This window comes from Euphorbia lathyris, chromosome 6 (genome assembly GCF_963576675.1).
Source record: "Euphorbia lathyris chromosome 6, ddEupLath1.1, whole genome shotgun sequence".
Classification (NCBI taxonomy): Eukaryota; Viridiplantae; Streptophyta; class Magnoliopsida; order Malpighiales; family Euphorbiaceae; genus Euphorbia; species Euphorbia lathyris.
The window spans coordinates 14,007,486-14,026,894 of record NC_088915.1 but is presented as its reverse complement, the minus strand read 5'-3'; the positions used below and the strand labels follow the sequence as shown (position 1 = coordinate 14,026,894).

At 34.5% G+C, this 19,409-nt stretch overlaps 1 protein-coding gene across 1 annotated transcript; it reads left to right on the top strand.

The window, feature by feature from the left end:
- Window positions 1-2,723: 2,723 nt before the first annotated feature.
- On the top strand, window positions 2,724-4,267 carry LOC136234084 (putative F-box protein At3g16210). Its single transcript, XM_066023847.1, has one exon. It carries the CDS (start codon window positions 2,788-2,790, stop codon window positions 4,036-4,038), a length of 1,251 nt encoding a protein of 416 aa, XP_065879919.1. The 5' UTR covers window positions 2,724-2,787; the 3' UTR covers window positions 4,039-4,267.
- Window positions 4,268-19,409: the final 15,142 nt, after the last annotated feature.

Sequence of the window (19,409 nt, the reverse complement as noted above, 5' to 3'; positions counted from 1 at the left end):
CTAATTTCAAACAAACACTTTTCTATTTACAGTTTGAAATGATAAAAAAAACAAATAAAATTAACTAAATGGACACCTAATTTATAAAATCCAAATATATATTTTTTTTATCATAAAAAAGTTAATAATATTTTTTAGAGTGAAATATAAAAAATAATTGTAGTTTGTCTTATTTGCAAATATAACCATATAGTTAAACTTTTACAAATAAATATATAAAGTATGTCTCGTTAATAAATAACAATGTTCAAATAACACTATTAATTTATAATGACGTGTAATTAAGAGCATATTTATTTTAATAAAAGAATAAATATATAAAAATCAATAAAAATTATCATAAATTAACATTGTTATTTTAAAAATTAATATTTGCAAACAAAATATACTTTAAATTTTTTTTACAAATTTTTAAACCATATTATGTGTTTGCAAATAAAACAAATAATATGGGTAATTAGCATCGATGGTCATAAAAGTTTGGATAATGTCCACAAAAGGTCATACAAGTTTAATTTGTCTCAATAAAATCATTTAAGTTTGTTTTTATTCCAATAAAGTTACTTTTAACGTTTTTCATTCATCTGTTTCGTCAAAATTGTTCATGGGGCATTTCAACATCACATCAACGCCACCTAACATATTAAAAAATATAATTGGATATTTTAATTGATAATCGATATACCATGTAGGTTAATTTATGGTTAAAATTTTAATTGACAATTCTTATTTACTTGAGTTAATTTATGGTTAATTTTTTTTTATTATGTCACATAGCGTTGAGACGTGTGATTTGATGCCACGTAATCAACTCCAACGAAATATGATCGAAAAACATCCAAAATGACTTTACTGGGATAAAAAACAAACGTAAGACAAATTAACCTTTTATAACCTTTTGGGAACATTGTCTAAACTTTTGTTACCACCGGTACTAATAACCCCAAATAACATACATATTTCTAAAACCCATATGTATTATGCATCAATTTCATATTAGTGGTTCTAATAAAAAAGACTTTTGTGTTTTTCGTAATTTCAGTATAAATTTGAATATGAAATATTTTTAAATTTGAAGATGTATTTGGATGTTTAAGTTTTGTTCAACGCACACAAAAGAAAATACAATTTCTATTTTTTCCCCACGTGTATATTTATATTTGTAAACTATTACTCACGAGTAGAAATGTCCACGTGGCCAAATATCCACTCGGCATGTCTGGACTTAGGTAATGAAGATTGATCTTAGGACCAGGCCGGCCAGACATGCTAAAATTTGTTTATTTTTTGAGCGGTCTTAGGACTGATAAAAGATAACCGGTCCAGCTCAATTCGCCCTATTAATATTAATTAATGAATTTATATATTAAATTAAAAATATGAGTTTTATTTTTTATAATTACAAATTATGTATATTTTTTTTAGGTGGATTTACATGGTTGAGTTCGAAAATTGACTTTTAAATCTAAAAGGTAATAAGATTTATGACTGAGAATTATTATACTGTTTAAATTTGACTCAACTTGTCAATACTTTATTGACAATATCAATATTAAGAATAAAATTATACTCCCATTTAAGAAAATTGTTCTTAAAAGCATGATATTTTTGCAATTTTTTCCTTTATTATGCTTTAAAAGAACTCTAACAAAAAATCTTTCACTTTTATTTTTGTTACCTAATTAGAAAAAAAAAGTACATTTACATTAATTGAGTCATTAAATTTGTGGCGTAATTAATAATTAATTATAATAAATGTGTATTTCAAAAAAAAAATTAGGGAAAATTACAAAATTGGGTAAAATGGGAGATCCATTTACATATTTAGACCATTTTTTCAATCCATTACCTATCTAGACTATATTTTGTAACTTTCCAAAAATACCCTTCATGTATATATGACACTTAGAAAATTTTTAGTCTTTTTCATTTTCCATTCCGTCTGACTTCGCATATATGACTTTTACTTCGCGAATTCGCAATATGCTAATTAGCAAAATCGATTTTACTTCGCAAATTCGCAATATGCTAATTAGAAGAATAATTTTACTTCGCAAATTCGCAATATGCTTCGCATATTGCACAATATGCGAATGATTTTACTTCGCAAATTCGCAATATGCTTCGCATATTGCACAATATGCGAATGATTTTACTTCGCAAATTCGCAATATGCTTCGCATATTGCACAATATGCGAAGTGAGATGTAACATTCAGATCATAACAATGGTGAAAGCATTACTGCAACTGCTCCGCTTTCTACTTTCTTTCATTTTCAAACTAGAAGCTTTCTACAAGTTCGAGCCTTACGGAATAGACTCCAAGGATGTATGTTGTTCCTGGTATTGTTCCTTTTCTCTGTTTCGGATCCACTAATCCCGCCTGAAAAATTATCTGCTGTTTTTGCTGATACTGATGTGCAACCTGCTGCGTATAGGAGCGAAATGGGTATCGAGCCGATACTGGCAAAACCGAGATTGAATCGTTAACGGGTCTGGTAGGGGAAGAGAAATCGTGGATTTGGAAGATGAAGGGGAAGGGGAAAATGAAAGATTGGGGTATTTTAGGAAAGTTACAAAATATAGTCTAGATAGGTAATGGATTGGAAAAATGGTCTAAATATGTAAATGGGTCTCACATTTTACCCAATTTTGTAATTTTCCCAAAAAATTATAATAAATATGGATTTACCAAGAACCCTAACAAAAACCTCTTCATTGTTAAAAAAAAAAAAAAAATTGTTCTTTTTCCGGAGGGAAAGAAAGCGCGCAGATTATCCTAATGCTATGAAGAGTAAACGGCGATCAACATCACCGGAAACATCTCCTTCCCCAATGGAATCCATGGCTGAAGATTCTACTCCTTCTCCTTTCCACCACAATGATCTTATCAAGGATATCCTTTCCAGATTACCTATCAAATACATTAAACGCTTCGAATCAGTCTCCAAACTCTGGTACTCTCTCATTAACTCCGATGATTTCATCTCCGCTCATCTCCGCCGCACTTCCCGCCGCCCTACTCTGTTGATTCACCGTTTTCATAACCCTACCGGTTCCTATTTCACCATCTCCTTGATCGATAGTCTAAACGCGATTCTTCGTGATGTAAGAGTTCCTTTTCTCAATTCTGTGATTAGGTTTCCCAAGATTGTCGGTTCTTGCAACGGGATTCTCTGTCTCGATATCTCTCCGTGTTATGCTAGGAGTTTTGTGCTGTGGAATATCTCCACTCGGCAATTTAGGCTCTTACCTAGACCTAGAATTAATGATTCAAGGAGGGCGTATTGGATGGTGGCTACTGGATTTGGGCATAATCCTGATACGAACGATTACAAATTGGTAAGGATTGTGAATTTCCAATCTAAATTAGATGAATCGCATATTGTTAGGGCGGAGGTTTTCTCTTGGATTACAGGTACATGGAGACTGATTGATGTAAAAAAGACTGATGCAAAACTTGCTTCTTGGGTGACTCATGAAGGACAATATGCTAAAACTATGAATGATTCTTTCTGTTGGATTGCTAATAAGTTTGGTGATTTTGGGAATAGGAGATGTATTGTTTCTTTTGATCTTGCTACTGAAGAATTTAGACAGATACCAGTACCAGATTTTTCAGCTGGAGTTTGCTGTAAAATTATCAAATTCAAAGAATCACTTGGTTTAGCAGTTTATGCAGGATCTGGAAGACCTTTGAACCGAATCGAATTATGGGTATTTGAGGAAAAATGTAATGATAATGGGAGTAGCATGTACTGGGATAAACTCCATACAATTGATCTGGATTTTCCAGGAATCCCAATTGGAGTTTATAATGATACTGAATTGCTTATAAAGCGGGTCGATTCACAATGTGTCACTCTGACTTTCTATGATCCTTATAATGAAAGCTACAAAAACGTCCCAATGTGCAATTCTGAGTTTTCTTGTGAGTTTTACAGCTATGTAGACAGTTTGGTGCCAGTAATAAGTGCAGGAGATGAACTTTTAGAAGAAGATGAAGAAGAAGAGGCAGAGGCAGAAGCTATGGAGTAAGACTGAAGATTTTGGGCTCATACTTTTGGTTAGTGATGTTAGAAATTCAGATACTTCCAATTTCTATTTTGTTAGGCTGCTTAGGCACTAGTTGAAGCTATCTTACTACTACTATTTTACATGTTTATAGTCTTAGTCACTGAATTTAACCAATTTAAGTCCATTTGCTTACTTATGTTTATAGTGTTAATTACTTGGAAGGAAGGAAGGAAGTCTGGTTTTTTGCTTATTGCCCTTCTAATTAGTATTTGCTTTAGCTACCTAATCAAAGGCAATTAGTTAGCCTTGATTGAAGAATGATATGAAAGTTCAAATTATGTTTAAATATGTTGACAAGTGTGATTTACTAATATGTTTATGTATTGTTTAACTAGAAACGTTTTGACTCTTGAGTCTTAAGTCTTGCCTATAGTTTATGGGTTTTGATTTGTGGTTGTGCTTTCTTTTTCAAAGCCATGTGCTTAGCCTACCATTATATTATTAATTGTCATTTTCAGGACCTCTTTCCTTTTGACTCTTTGCTGTCAAAGTATTTCATACTCTGTATTTATAGGGATACTTTTATACCCTCTGATTTAGAGAGACAACCAACCCACTTGACGCTCCCCTCCCGACCCGTTTGACACGATTAGCGACCCGTTTGACACGATTGTTATTTTTGTATCATTTATATGTGGATAAGATGACACCCCTGTCTGTCTATAGGATTTCATGCACAATGTGTGAAAGTCTAACTTAGTTTAATTATAGGAAACTTGAGTCCCTCTTTTTTGGAAAATCAATAGGATATTTTTGAACATCCCTTAGCTAGTAGCTACCAATTCTGCTCATATAAAATACCATTGTTGATTTTTATTTATTTATTTTATTTTTCTGTAGAAAAAGGTCGTATAAAAGTCTTAACTTTTTCTAAGTTTGGTCAGACTTGTCCAGGTATCTACCCGTACATACTAGGAACACCTTCCCAAGCCCAAGCCCAAGCCCAAGCCCAAGCCCAAGCCCAAGCCCAAATCATTACTTTTTTCAGACACACACCTAATTTGACTGGATTTGAGCCTTTTAACTAATGAGTATTCTCTAATTACAATCAATAGCAATATCTTTTTAGGGGAATTTAGATAGAAATTCAGTTTTAAAAATTTATTTACAATTATTTCAAATGATAATTTGAATTATGTTAAACTAAGTAAATCATTATTTTTAATATATTTTAAAGAGTGAGATTTATAAATTAGAGATATAGGGTATATTTTAGGGGGTAAATTACACCCATGGCTACTGAATTTTACCAATTTTCACACTATGGTCACTGAACTTCAAAATGTAACATAAAAGCCATTGAATTTTATATTTTATCATATATGTGGCCACTAAACTTTAACTAACTCCTCAAATGACTCTTAACGACTTCAAAATAAAAATATTCAAGAATTAAATTTGTTCAGAAAGAAATTTACTATGAAACTATAATTTTTTATTTTTCAAAACCATAATTTTTGGAGCTCTCTTTAAGATCCATTTTCTCTTTTCTAACCAAACATCTAAATGGCCTCAAAACGAAAATTTCAAGAATTAAAGTTTCTTAGAACATCATTAATTGTTGGAATTTTTTTTTAAGACCGTTAATGGTAATTTTCAGGCGTTGATTGAAGTTTAATATCCACAAGTGTAATAAAGTGTAAATTTTAATAGTAACGGGTATAACAAAGTGTAAAGCTTAGTGATTTTTATGTCACATTTTAAAGTTCAATTGCTATAGGTGTAATTTACCCATTTATTAGGGTTTAGGATTTATAAAGTAGGATATATAATTTTTAAATTAGGGTATAAAAACATATTTTTTTTTTGTAATATATAGAAAATATTGAGATATTAAGAATTAATTTTGGTAGTATAATTTAATTATAATTTTATAACTAATTATGATTTTCATGTAAAAAGTCATGTGTCTCATTAGTCTCATAAATTTGTTTAAAGTGATTTATTTTTTACTTGAATTTTTTTTAAGCGGTCTATTGGCCTTCTAAACTTGCTTGCAATGAATTATTGGCCGTTTAAATTTGTTTAAAGTGGTATATATTTCAATTTGTCCAAATTATTTCATGTGCTGTTACGTGAACTTAAAGCGTTAGTTATGTCATTTTTAAACCAATTTAGAAGATAATGAAACATCTATCTAAACAATTTTTTGAGCTAAGTTCAAGGGTTGAATAGTTCAAGGTTGTCGATGCATTCATAACATAAAAGATTTAATAAAAGAAGTTTCCAAAATCTCATTTATGGTACATAAATCGATCCTTCTTTTGCTACATCCCTTTTCTAACTTAAGTTCTCTATTCACAAAATCTCATTGAAAACTTTGATCTAAACCAAACTGTTTTAGAATTATAAACCAAACTACTCCAATTTGATAAGATCTGCTCCTATCCGCTTGAGTTGCGTTCAATTATCGTGGTTTTGAAGAAGTTAAGGCGACGCCATTTAGTTGTGTCTAAAACTTTTTTATTGATGGCGGCAATCAAATGGATATGAGTAGATCAATTGCAAGTACTTATTTTTTTGAATTTCTCATCTGTAGAGCTAGACAATGATCCTAGAGATATTAGATAGACCCGGGATCACACCGGTTCCCGGGCCAACCGTCGGGTCCCGATCCAATCCCGAGTCTCTCCGGTTATTTCACCTTTGAAATAATCGGACAGGCTCGGACCGGCTTCCTCGCCTTTGACAATCTCCAAAAGGTTTAGTACATTCTTTAAAAATAATATAAATAATTAACTTTTAGTTATTTGAGGAATTATTTTTTTTTTTGAACCAGAAAGTGAAGATCAAATAAATGATGGATTTGCATCCATAACAATAGTGTTCACAAGCCATTCTGGCACCACAGTTGAAAAGAAATCGCTAGCATTGGAACAGGCAAGCCTCGCTACCAAATGAGATGCACTGTTCGCTAAGCGAGGAATAAAAACTAATTTAAAAGTAGGATTGGATCTTAGAACTACTCGACAGTCCTCTAATATCATTCCGAATTCAGAGATATCTTGTTTTCTAGAGTGAATAGCATCTACCACTAGTTTAGCATCAGATTCAAATTCGACAGCTGTAAATCACATATTAGATAGCCATAACAAACTCGTGCGAATAGCAAGAGCTTCAATAACACTTGGTTCTTTGATACCTGGAATAAAACTGCTGCTGCATAGTAAAAAGGCTCATCTTTCATCTCTGATAACTGCTCCCATACCACTACTTCTTAATTCTTTAAAGATTGCCCCGTCGATGTTGCATTTGACAAAGCCTGGGCTAGGTGTGCTCCATTTCTGAATCGTCGCATGCTGTCTCAAGCCAAAATTATGCGCATTCTCGGGGATGTTTTGCGCAGTGCAGCGATGCTGCTGTCCCGCCGCGCTGTGTGCGGATGGCGCCCTGGTGGCTGCAGCCACTACCGCTGCTGATTGAAGATCGCTCGACTCCATCCTTCTGATGCCTAGGGGTGACGCCTTCTTTTGATAGGCTCTCCAGTCCTGAGTCGTTTCCAGACTGCTACGCCAACTAGTATCCGCCGGCCACCATCTCATGTGCCAAAGGACTCAGTTTCTGTGGTCCCAAATTGCTTTTAGTGCACAGCATAATCTGACAATCATATCTTGATTTGCGCCACATAAGGCTTGTCAGAGCCAATCAGCAAAAATCACATTATCAACAGGCGGGGAAGGGATCCCTGCTATACGCCAAATGTCACCTGCAAAACAGCAATCAATAAATAAATGGTTATCTGTCTCCTCCTGCTCCACACATACTGGACATTCGGTGGAAATGGAAACTCTTCTTTGAGCCAGCCGAGCTCTAGTGGGTAAACATCTCGAGCAAAGGCGCCAAATAAATTTTTTCAGTTTAGGAGGAATCATCAATTTCCACAACCTTCTCCAGCCTTCCTGAGCTTTACTACCTTCAACCTCACCCATCCCGGTCAAGTAGCCAGAATGCACATTATAATGGCCATCCCTTGACCAATGCCAGATTCTCATATCTTCTCCTGCATGATATGGCAAAATAATATTGCTAATAGCATGCACCTCGGTTTCACTAAAGCATCCCTCTAGTCTTTGCATGTCCCACCCTCTCCCATTCTTAAGTAATAGATCAGCCACAGTCAAATTCTCCATTCCAGGGACCATGAAGGAATTTATACAAAAACCCTCTAAATTGGGTACCCATGCATCCTCCCAAACTCTAATAGACCTGCCTTTTCCACTCTCCATCTAGTTCCTTTTCTCAATATGCTAAGACCCTCCCATATACTTCTCCAAACCATACTAGGATTATTGCCTAATTTAGAGAAAAATAAGTCATCCCTAGGAAAATATTTAGCTTTGAACATTCTGCTTACTAAAGTATTTGGGAATTTTAGCAATTTCCATCCCTGTTTACCTAACATTGCCAGGTTAAACATATGCAACTCTTTAAAACCCATCCCTCCTGAATCTTTTGGCCTACACAATTTACCCCAATCAAACCAATGTATGTTTTTCCTTCCTTCAGGTTTCATGCCCCACCAAAAGGAATTCATTAATTTTTGCAGCTCATCACAGATAGATAAGGGTAAAAGGAACGTACTCATACAGAAGGTTGGCAAGGCGTGGGCCATAGATTTGAGTAGCACTTCTTTCTCCGCCCGTGAAAGGAATTTAAGACCCCACGCACCAAACTTCTTGCGCAGTCTATCAACCAGGAAGGTGAAAATTCGACGCTTCGAGCGACCGATGAGCGAAGGTAACCCTAGGTACCGACTAGTATCTAGCGGAATTGACACACCCAAAATTGTTTTAATCTCATTTCTCACTTCCTCCGACGTATTTAAACTGAAGAAGATCCTTGATTTATTCAAATTTACTGCCTGTCCTGATGCCACTTCATAATCAGTCAAGATTTCCATTACCTTTTTAGCTTCATCTGCAGTAGCTCCAAAGAATAAGAAGTTGTCATCAGCAAAAAAGAGATGTGTTACAGCTGGCGCCCTACTGCAAATCCTGCATCCTGAGATAAGCCCTTCATCTTCAGCTTTCCTTATTAGTTTAGATAAGACTTCGGCACACAGGATAAAGAGATAGGGTGATAGAGGGTCTCCCTGCCTCAGACCTCTTCCTGGGACAACCTGATCAGATCAATCCCCATTCACTGCCACCTTGTATTTCACTGTTGTGATACATAACATCATCCATCCAATCCAGGTCTTGTGAAATCCCATCTGAACCATAACTGCTTTCAGAAACTCCTAGTCAACTCTATCGTAGGCCTTACTTATGTCAATTTTTAAGGCAGCCTGACCATTCCTCCCTCTATTCAATCTCTTCATGAAGTGTATACTCTCAAAAGCCATCTGAACATTATCAATTATAGACCTGCCTGGAACAAAAGCAGATTGAGTTTCGCCAATAATTTGAGGTAGAATCTTTTTCAATCGATTAGCTAAGGCCTTGGCAATAATCTTATAGATGACATTGCACAAAGAGATAGGACGAAAATCCCTAAGCATTCGAGGATTGTCAATCTTAGGTATAAGGACGATTGTGGTGTCGTTTACCCTTTTAGGGAATTCTCCTTCTTGAAGCCATTTTTCACAGGCTGCCCCCACTTCTACCCCTAATGTGTCCCAAAAAGCTTGGAAAAAACCAGGGTTTAGCCCATCAGGGCCATGTGATTTGTTAGGACGCATTGAGAATAGTGCTTGTTTAAATTCCTCCAGTTCGAAAGGAGCAACAAGTAAGTCATTTGTAGGGGAATCAATAAGTGTATCAATTACCTGGACCGTATCCACTCTTGACAAATTCGAAGCAGAGAAGACCTCCTGGAAATACCTCTGCGCATGGTCCCTTAAATCAGCCTAGTTTTCGATCACACCTCCATCCTCATCTATTAGTGAGGCAATATGGTTCTGTTGTCCTCTTGCTTTGACATGAGCATGGAAGAAGTGTGTATTTCTGTCCCCTTCAGTCAACCAAAACACTTTAGCCCTCTGTCTCCAATGAGTCTCTTCAGCTTCCAGAGTGTCGTTAAGTTTCCTTTTGGCAAGAAAATAGGAGGCAATGGAGTCCCTATCACTGCTACCATGTAATCTTTCCATTTTGGTTCTCCATTTTCTGATCTGGCTTTTAAATCTCGTATTGAAACCCTTCCCCCATATTGCCATTTTCTGCACACAACCCTCCAATTTCTCTTCCACTGGTTTACCCCCCTGCCCTCTCTAGTGACTTATTACCAAATTCTGAAACTCATGCTCTTTAAGCCAAGATTCCTCAAAGAACAATCTGTTTCCTCTACCTCTACTTCTCTCCCTCTCCAGATGGAGTGAAAGTGGAAGATGATCTGAATAACATGTCATATAAGATTTGAGGTGATAATTTTCAAAACCGGTTCAGCCACTCTGCTGAAGCGAAACCCCTATCTAGCTTTTCTCTCACCCACATCGCAAAGCCTCTACCTCTTTCACATGTAAACGAGTTACCATTCAACTCCAGCTCACACAAACCGCACTCCTCAATTGCTTTGGCAAAGTCCTGCATTAAAAGGTAGGGGTTACCTAGCTCCCCCAACTTTTTCAGAAGTGTTTAGCAGTTTAATGCATATCATCTTCAACAATACTTTTCATATTAGCTTTTTATTTATTATTTTAATTAAAATTATAGGTTAGTTAAAAAAAACCATGTGGTTTCACATTTTCGCACATAGATAACTGTGTTTTTTTTTGCCTCAAAATAAACCGTATGGTTTATGTCGTCAGCAAAATCAATGTAAATGACTTGACACCATTAAAACATAGGGGTATTTTTAGGAAATAATGAATCAACTCTGTGGTTTCTTGGGAAATGATGAACAAATTCAAACTCTAGCCAAACCTTCTAGTTTAATATCTTCACATGAACAAAACTCCTACCAAATAAGTCTAAAGCGACTAGCACTCTTCCTCCTGCGGTTTGGAAGGCGGGTTGTGTCACATCTGTGTCCCTTATTTTAGTTATTATACCCAAACATTAGGTTATATTATAGTTATTTATTGATTAGTGAATTAATTGAGTATTATGGATATGGTTTGGAGGTTAATTTTATACCTTAAGTGTAAAATTAAAAGTTTAGGGTAAGTTTTAAAAGAAGTTAAAGTTTATAGGAACCGAAAGGGAGATTTCCCTTATTGGGAACATCAAATTCACATTCCCAAACATATATTTCGGATAACAATGTAGTTGAGAAAAAAAAGAAAATCAAAAATCAAAATTATGATTTCTTCATTTCCTCCATCTTCCTCTCCATTAATCCAAAACACCAAACTTTGATCATACCTTGATATCTAGAAATTGAACCGTTGGATCGAGCTGATTATTTTACAGTAGCTTCTAGACATCCTAATACACAATGTGGTGGTGTGATTTTGATTTGGAGATTTCTAGCATGGATTCGTCCTAAGCAGATTAGAGGGGAAGATTTGAGGTTTTAATGTGTTTTTCTCTCAATTAGTGCTAAAGTAAGTAATTATCAACTACCCTTTTGAGTTTTTATGTATATATATGTATATATAACTCTATATTTTCCAGAAAATTGAATTTTTATGGTGATTTTTGACATGCATTTGATTAATTGGAGTTTCTATGAATTAGTTTTTAACATGAATTTAAAGTTAGTTCAAAGTAATTATATATGTAATTGCATGTTAATTTTAACCTATAATATATAATTATATATACATGATTTGGATTTTGTTTTGATAAACTTTAATATATTTGATTACTAGTTGTGTAAGATTTGATATTTTAAAGAGTAGAATTCAAAAGAAAGTATATTGAGAAACTTTATTGATAATTGGTTTATGATCAAAGGTATATGTATATATTAAGTGATTTTATATAAAATTTATATCTTAAAGTATATTTTAGTTTTAATTAAAGATTGTTAAAGTTGCAATTTTGATGAATTTATGATTTATTGAAATAAAATATATTTTTAAATTATTTATTGATGATTTTAGTACAATAATGATTTATGATGGAATATTTTGGAAATTGATTGAGTAAAGGTGTTGATAAAACTTTATGATGTTTGTTTATGAGTTATATATATATTTTGATATATATATATTTCTGTTTTTAAATTATATTATGAAATTATAATATTTTTAGTATCCATCAAGAGTAATCCGGATAGGTGGCTTTAATTAAAGTCCGTATTTAGTGAGAAATACGGCCGGTGTACACAGTCGAAAGACCTATCGGGTATGACAAAGAAGTGTTGAGTAAGACCATGCGGGCTAGACAAATTATGAGATATCTCGATTCTATTATATTGTGGGGATTGATACATACGGGGATTATCTCTCGGATGGATACGATTTGCGAAATATTTATTGATATACGAATTGTGAAGTAATTATTGACATAAGATTTGTGAGGTATCTATTGAGATACAGTTGATGAAGCTTTTATTAAGATACAGTTTATGAAGTATTTATCGATATACAGTTTATGAAATATTTATCAAAATACGATTTATGAAGTATTTATTGATTTACGGTTGATTTGAGTAAATGGTTAATTACGAACCTATTTATTTTGTATAGTTGAGATTTTAAACAAACAAAATATATATAGCTATTTTGGATATGAGTTTTATATTAAGTGTTTTAATACAGTGATTTACGTTTTGACTATGTGTGGTATTTTGAGAAATGATAGCAAGCTTATGATATTTGAAAATGCATATTTGGTTAAAAGTACAACTTTGAGTATTTTATTATGGTTTAATCCATAAAGTGTTATTTTTAAGGATATGAATTTTATATGATCCATTTTGAAAATTAATATATATATATAGTTATTTTGAGTATAAGTACTTTATGTAGTTGATAATTGCTTACTGAGATTTTTGTCTCACCGTTTTAAATGTTTTAATGTTTTTAGGTGAAAGTACAGGATATAGAGAAGATTACCGACCGATTAGGCGAGGATCGAAAGTTGTTACTTATTGTTAGAAATGTAATATGATGAAGTTGGTAAATATGTTGAGGTTTTAATGTAATAGGAATATGGATTTGTTTAGAATATACCTTTAAGATGAATACCTAGAAAAGTGATATTTATGATATTTGGATATTTTGGAAACTTTTAGGTGTTGATTGTGATCTTTCTATTTCATGCCCGATGCCGATTGAGGTCGTTTAGTGTCGGGTGTGACAGGTTGGACCTGACATATTACTGAACGTATTCGGTACTTTATCTGGTTGTTATTCCATGATGGTATCTTGTCTAATGTTAAAAGGGTGGTGCGTCACTTGAGCGACAATGTCTCTTGTGCAGTTTGTGGCTACTCGAAATCTGTTATCCATATTCTTCGTGACTGCAGTAAAGCTACTGATATTTGATGAAATTTAATTCCAGCAGTAGATTGGTTGGTTTTTAATAGCTTGGAGTTTGTGGATTGGATTCGCGATGGTTTGAGTAGGAGGGGGACTTGGCTCGGGACTGAGTGGTCAGTCCTTTTTGCTACCACGGTTTGGTGGATTTGGCGTCAGTACTGTTCGTTGATCTTTGAGCCTAGCATCCCGATAATCCCCAATAAGCTGGATTTTATTTTAGCCAAGGCAAGAGAAATTACCAAGGCGTTCCGTATAGAACATAGGTACTATGATCAGTCTATTAGAGAGGTGTTGGTTAGGTGGGTTTCCCCGGATGCAGGATGGGTTAAATTTAACAATGATGGTGCAAGTAAGGGAAACCTGAAGCTCGCTTCGGCTGGAGGGATCCTACGTGGTGAGCATGGTCAGTGGTTAGGAGGTGTGGCGGTGAATCCTGGTTTTTGCACTGCAGTACTGGCAGAACTGTGAGTTTTGTATTTTGGCCTCAAGTACGCATGAGCTAGGCATTACCGCGAGGTAGTATTCGAAATGGACTATTTGGTAGTAATTCAGCTTGTTAGTCAAGAGGTGGTTCAACGACATCATTTTTCTTAGCTTATTATGACATGTCGTGATCTATATGACAGAGATTGGGAGGTACGACTCGCTCATATCCTACGGGAAGGGAACAAGACACCTGATTGGATGACAAACTATGCAATGAGTTTGAGTTTAGGTCTTCACGAGTGTGATGCACCTCCTGCAGGCATCCAGGATATTCTTTTTTCTGATTTTTGTGGGCTTGGGCTTCCTAGAATGACCTGTTTTTAGGGGTTGGTTTTGTTTTTGTTGTTTCTTCGGGGTTAGCCCCTCCATTGTAACAAAAATAAAATAAGTGTGAACTTATTTGCTTCTTTGAATTTTGTATTACTTTCTGATATAATCAACATACATTATATATCGAGACGCCATTTTCTCCACAAAAGTAAAAGAAAGAAATGTTGGACCTAGGGTTTAGAAGAACAAAACTATTATAATTTCATTCTTAACTTCATTCTGTTTATAATCTGGAGTTCTAGAATTCTATATTCTAAAATTCTAGAAAATGAAAAAAGAAAGAAGAAAGTGTGTTTTTTTTTTTACTTTTGAATTCAATTTTTTTTCCAATAATACCTTCATGCCAGATCAGTCGTTTAACGGTGTCAAATCATTTGTCTTGATTCTACTAATGGCATAAACCACAAGGTTTGTTTTGGAAAAAAAAACTATAGGTACCAATTTGTGAAAACGTGAGATCATTTTTTAAAATCAACCCTAAAATTATTAAGTATTATTATATTTGCCAATATTTAGAGGAAACCGATTCTTCAATAATAAATTATTAATAAAGAATGAAATAAGGAGGGGACTATGAGTCGAGAGAGATTTCTCGATAATAGAGATGATTAGAAGACTCTTAGTAATTTGAGGTGTCACTACGAGAGTGTTGTAGTTAGTTCTTAACTCTTTCTCCTCAAATTTTAAATTAAGAGTCTAGTTAAAGCATCTTCAAGAGACTCTTAGTCTACTCTCCAAAAACAATATAAACAAGGGAGAATTACAAAACTAGCACCTTTTAAGGTGTTAGTTTTCTTTTCTAATTCCTTTTGAAAAACTAACCAAAACTAATATATTTCATTAACTAAATTCCAAGTTTGCCATCGTCTCTAACCTTATTATAACGTTGTCTTTCCCCCATTCTCACTCTTTTTCTCGCTCTCTCTCTCTCTCTCTCTAAAGAACAAATCAATTTACAGAACGACTACGAACAACAATCAATCCAACCCACAGTTTATGCTTAAAAAATTTATACAATCATGTAAGTTTTTCATTTGTTTTTAGTTCCATTGAAAATATTTAAAGCTTCGTATATTGTTTCTCTTGCTTTTTCATGTTATTCCTGGTCGTGCGAATCCCTAAAAATAGTGACATTGCTGTAGGAAGATGCATTTTGGTTTGAAATATCACTTTGAGATTTTTCCCCGACAATGCCGATATATGTCAATTTCTGATGAATATCGACAGATATGAAGTGTCGATATTTGTCGAAATTGAATTTGATATCGACATATATCAACCTCAGTTAAATGTTGTTTTCTATTCTAAATCATAAGATTCAAACACCAAGAACAATATTTTTTATATTATAATAAAAAAGTACATAAAACATTAAAAATGAACAAAACACAATAAAAAAAGTGCATAAACATTAGAGACACAAACACAAAACACATACGAACAAAAGTACATAAACATTAAAAACGAAAAATACATAAACTAAACATTGAGATACTCAGGACCCAAAAGGGCGTCAGCGTAGTCCCTCTTGGACTTCTCCAACTACCTTTTGAGGCGTTTAACCGTCTTCTCCAGCCTCTTGTTTTCTTCTTCAACTGGCTCCAGATGGTCAGTCAAGGATTCTGCAGCGAAAGACATGGTGTTCGCCATGCCTCTCATGAAGCGGGTGATTTCGTCTGTGTCCCCGTCACAGAATGAACTGCTGAATGAAGATATAAGTGCTTCGAATTCAGACAGAGGAGGTGGTGGAGGTGGCGCTTGAGTACCAGAAGTTGATCCTCTCTCCATTTTTGGCTCTAGAGTGTTTAAGTTTACTAGAATGAATAACTATGAACAGACAAATCGTATATTTATATGAGAAAGCACTGTAATGTTCATGGGGAATCTCAACAGCCAAGACTCATCTTTAATTGATAGAGTGATATTCGAAAAAGAGTGTCAGTCAAAGTGATCATTAACTGCATTTAATGCTCAATAACTGATCATTCGAAAAAAATGTCTCTTGATCTTCCGTCGATATCTGTCGATTTATGATCAATATCGACAGGTATTATGAGAGTGCATCGTAGAGATATTGGTCGATATATGACGATCGTTGTCGATATCTATGTATTATCGACAGATATCGATATAGGATTTAGTCTTATGTGTCGATATGTGTCGATAGGTGTCGATATCTATGTTCTATCGATAAATATCGACCGATCTTATAGTTCCAATTGTGTATATCTTGACCCATAGACACAATGATATACGTTGGTGGTCAATCAAAGGTGCTCCATTTTTCAACGCCAACTGATTATCAAACTTCGAGAGATAGAATTCACACTTCGTTGAATGTTGATGCAACCTCTTTTGACATACAAATGGCAATGCACATAACCTCTTTTGAAATTCAGCAAGTTCCAAAACCCAAGGAAGTGCTTGTTTCGTAGCAGTGTTATCCAATACACAGCCAATGACAAAGTACAACATGGCAAATGAAACTGCATCCTGATCAGATTCATTCTTCCAATTAGTTTGCTTCATAATTGTGTCCACGTCTCTAAAGGTTGGTGTAGGGTAGTGTGAAAAAAACTTCTTTCTAAATCTATCCAGCTTATTTAGCGCACTAAACCTTTCGGTAAATGGTTCCATTTCTCCAAACCGTAACCCACTTAGGAGTCCAAACTCCCAATCCCCAAATCTCAACTCAACACCTCTAACTTTGAAGCAAAGCTCCCTGGGTTTGAGGTCTTCACATCTGATCTCCCTTGTTAAAAGGGTATGACAGAGGACTCTTGCAAATAATGTATTGGTCATCTCACAATACTGCCCGAAGCAACTCTGCCTAAATAGCTTTACTTGGTTTGGTGTTAAACTGCACATTATATGTTTTGCTGCTTCTAGGTTGCACCTAGTTGTGGTGACGCTTTCTGTTCCAAATGCTTTTTTGTATTTATATTCAGAACCCTCATTGGCTTTCTTGGAAGAAGATACATGCTCATCTCTCTTCCTCTTGTGTCCACGATCATGCTGAAATTTATGGTAGATATATCATCAGCTAACATACAATTAAGCTAATGAAAATGTTGACCTAGAATGAGCTAACATAGGCTAAAATAAGAGAGATATCGACAATTAGGTCGTTGATATCTATGTTCTATCGATAATTAGGTCATCGATATCTATGTTCTATCGATAATTAGGTCATCGATATCTATGTTCTATCGACAATTAGGGTGTGGAAATCTATGTTCCATCAACAATTAGACTGTCTATATCTATGTATTATCTATAATTAGGTTGTCGATAGAACATACATATCGATGCATTTTAACCAAACCGAACGATTTTCTAACACCAGATGAACCCAGATAAACCCTAACACCAGAAGAAGTAAACGAAACGAAAGATACCCAGCAAATGTAAATACAAAAGAGAATCACAAATGTAAAGTCAAGTTATTTACCCTCTTTTTCGTCCTTCCTTCTGAATTCGATTCATTGTCTGAGTTTCGTGTTCTCACCATGTCCACTCGAAGTTAGAGAGATTCGCCGGATGAAATGTACAGATTCGCACAATGAATCGCCGGAAAGTTGGAGAGAGGGATAATGGGGTGTTAGGTTAGAGAGATGGAAGATCGAAGTGTTAGAGAGCGGAGTGTTAGTGACGAGGGCAAGCTTGTAATTTATTTAATGAAATATGTTAGTTTTGGTTAGTTTTTCAAAAGGAGTTAGAAAAGAAAACTAACACCTTAAAAGGTGCTAGTTTTGTAACTGTCCCTATAAACAATTGACTCTTAGTGATTTGAGGAGTGACTAATACATGTCATTCCCAACAATACTCATCATACTCACTCCTTATTTATTTTTTGAGAAAAGTACAAAAATAAACCCTATGATTTAGGTCATTTTCAAACATAAACTATGTAGTTTAAAAGTTGATAAACATGTACCTTTATCACCAACAAACCCCAAAACAAGAACCAAAATTCAAACTTACTATCTTCCCCTCCTCTCACATCTCTCTTCCTAGAACTGGAATTAGCTACATGAAAATTAATTTAAATGATTGAAACACTAACATGTTAATGTATAGTTACGAAATGGGTAAACAAGAGTTAGTTGAATTGTAAACAACGACTGCTATGACTTGTGTTCAATCTAAAATTCCTAAAATTGTTTGACAAGCATTTTCTCTATCTATAACCAACTGCGTCTGTAACCTTTTTAACGAGTGAATGATGGTCGTCGATCTAGACTCTGCATGACCTTCACGATTATTTGGATGATCGTCATCTTCTTCTACGTCTTCTTGTTCACCTCTCCTTACTTTTTTCAATGATCTATCTAAAGCTATGGAATTCCCATCATCGTTACTTATTATCCCAATTTCGATATGACTCAAGGAGCATCCAATCTCATCCTGCATTTATTAATTGAAATTTCACATTAAAATCAAATTGAAAAATTGCAGAGTAAAAAACGAATTTCATATCTTAGATCTACCAATTTAGGAATTCTTAGAAGAGAAAATACTCACATCAGAATCTCGGTTGATGAGAGAAAGAAGAGAGATGTGAGAGGAGGAAAAGATGGTGAGTTTGAATTTGGGAAAAGTACAAAAATAAATCTTGTGGTTACACCTATTTTCGAACAATACCCATGTGGTTTAAAAGTTTGCAAAATGGTACCATGAGGTTCATTTCGTTAGCAAACACATACGAAATTGACTAACGGTGTTAAAAGTCAAAGGGAAAAGAGTTAATTTGTTCCTTATATTTATTTATTTTATAAATTAACTCTCCTTATTATCTAATTATAACAAACAATCCCAAAATAAAAAATTAAAATCAATTATACTATCTTCCTCACTTTAATCCAACAGCAATGACGAACAGTCTTGTGATAGTGAAATGGAAATCTTAAAATTCTCAAGGAAGCAAGTCTAATGTCAATATCAGAGATTCAATTCTTCTCAAACCCATTTTTGCTTCCTTTTCCACTCACAATCTACCAAATTACGAACCACTATCCCAACACCGAGACCAAGAACAAGTCGCCATTGCCGATTCCAACAGGTCTTACTGGACTCAAAAAATCCACAATCTCTGCACCCAACACCACAAAGTCGACGAAGAAGTTGCCCTCCTCGACCACCTCCGCCT

Excerpts from the sequence above, each read along its gene's own strand:
- LOC136234084 (XM_066023847.1), top strand. The coding sequence starts at position 2,788 with ATGAAGAGTAAACGGCGATCAACATCACCGGAAACATCTCCTTCCCCA.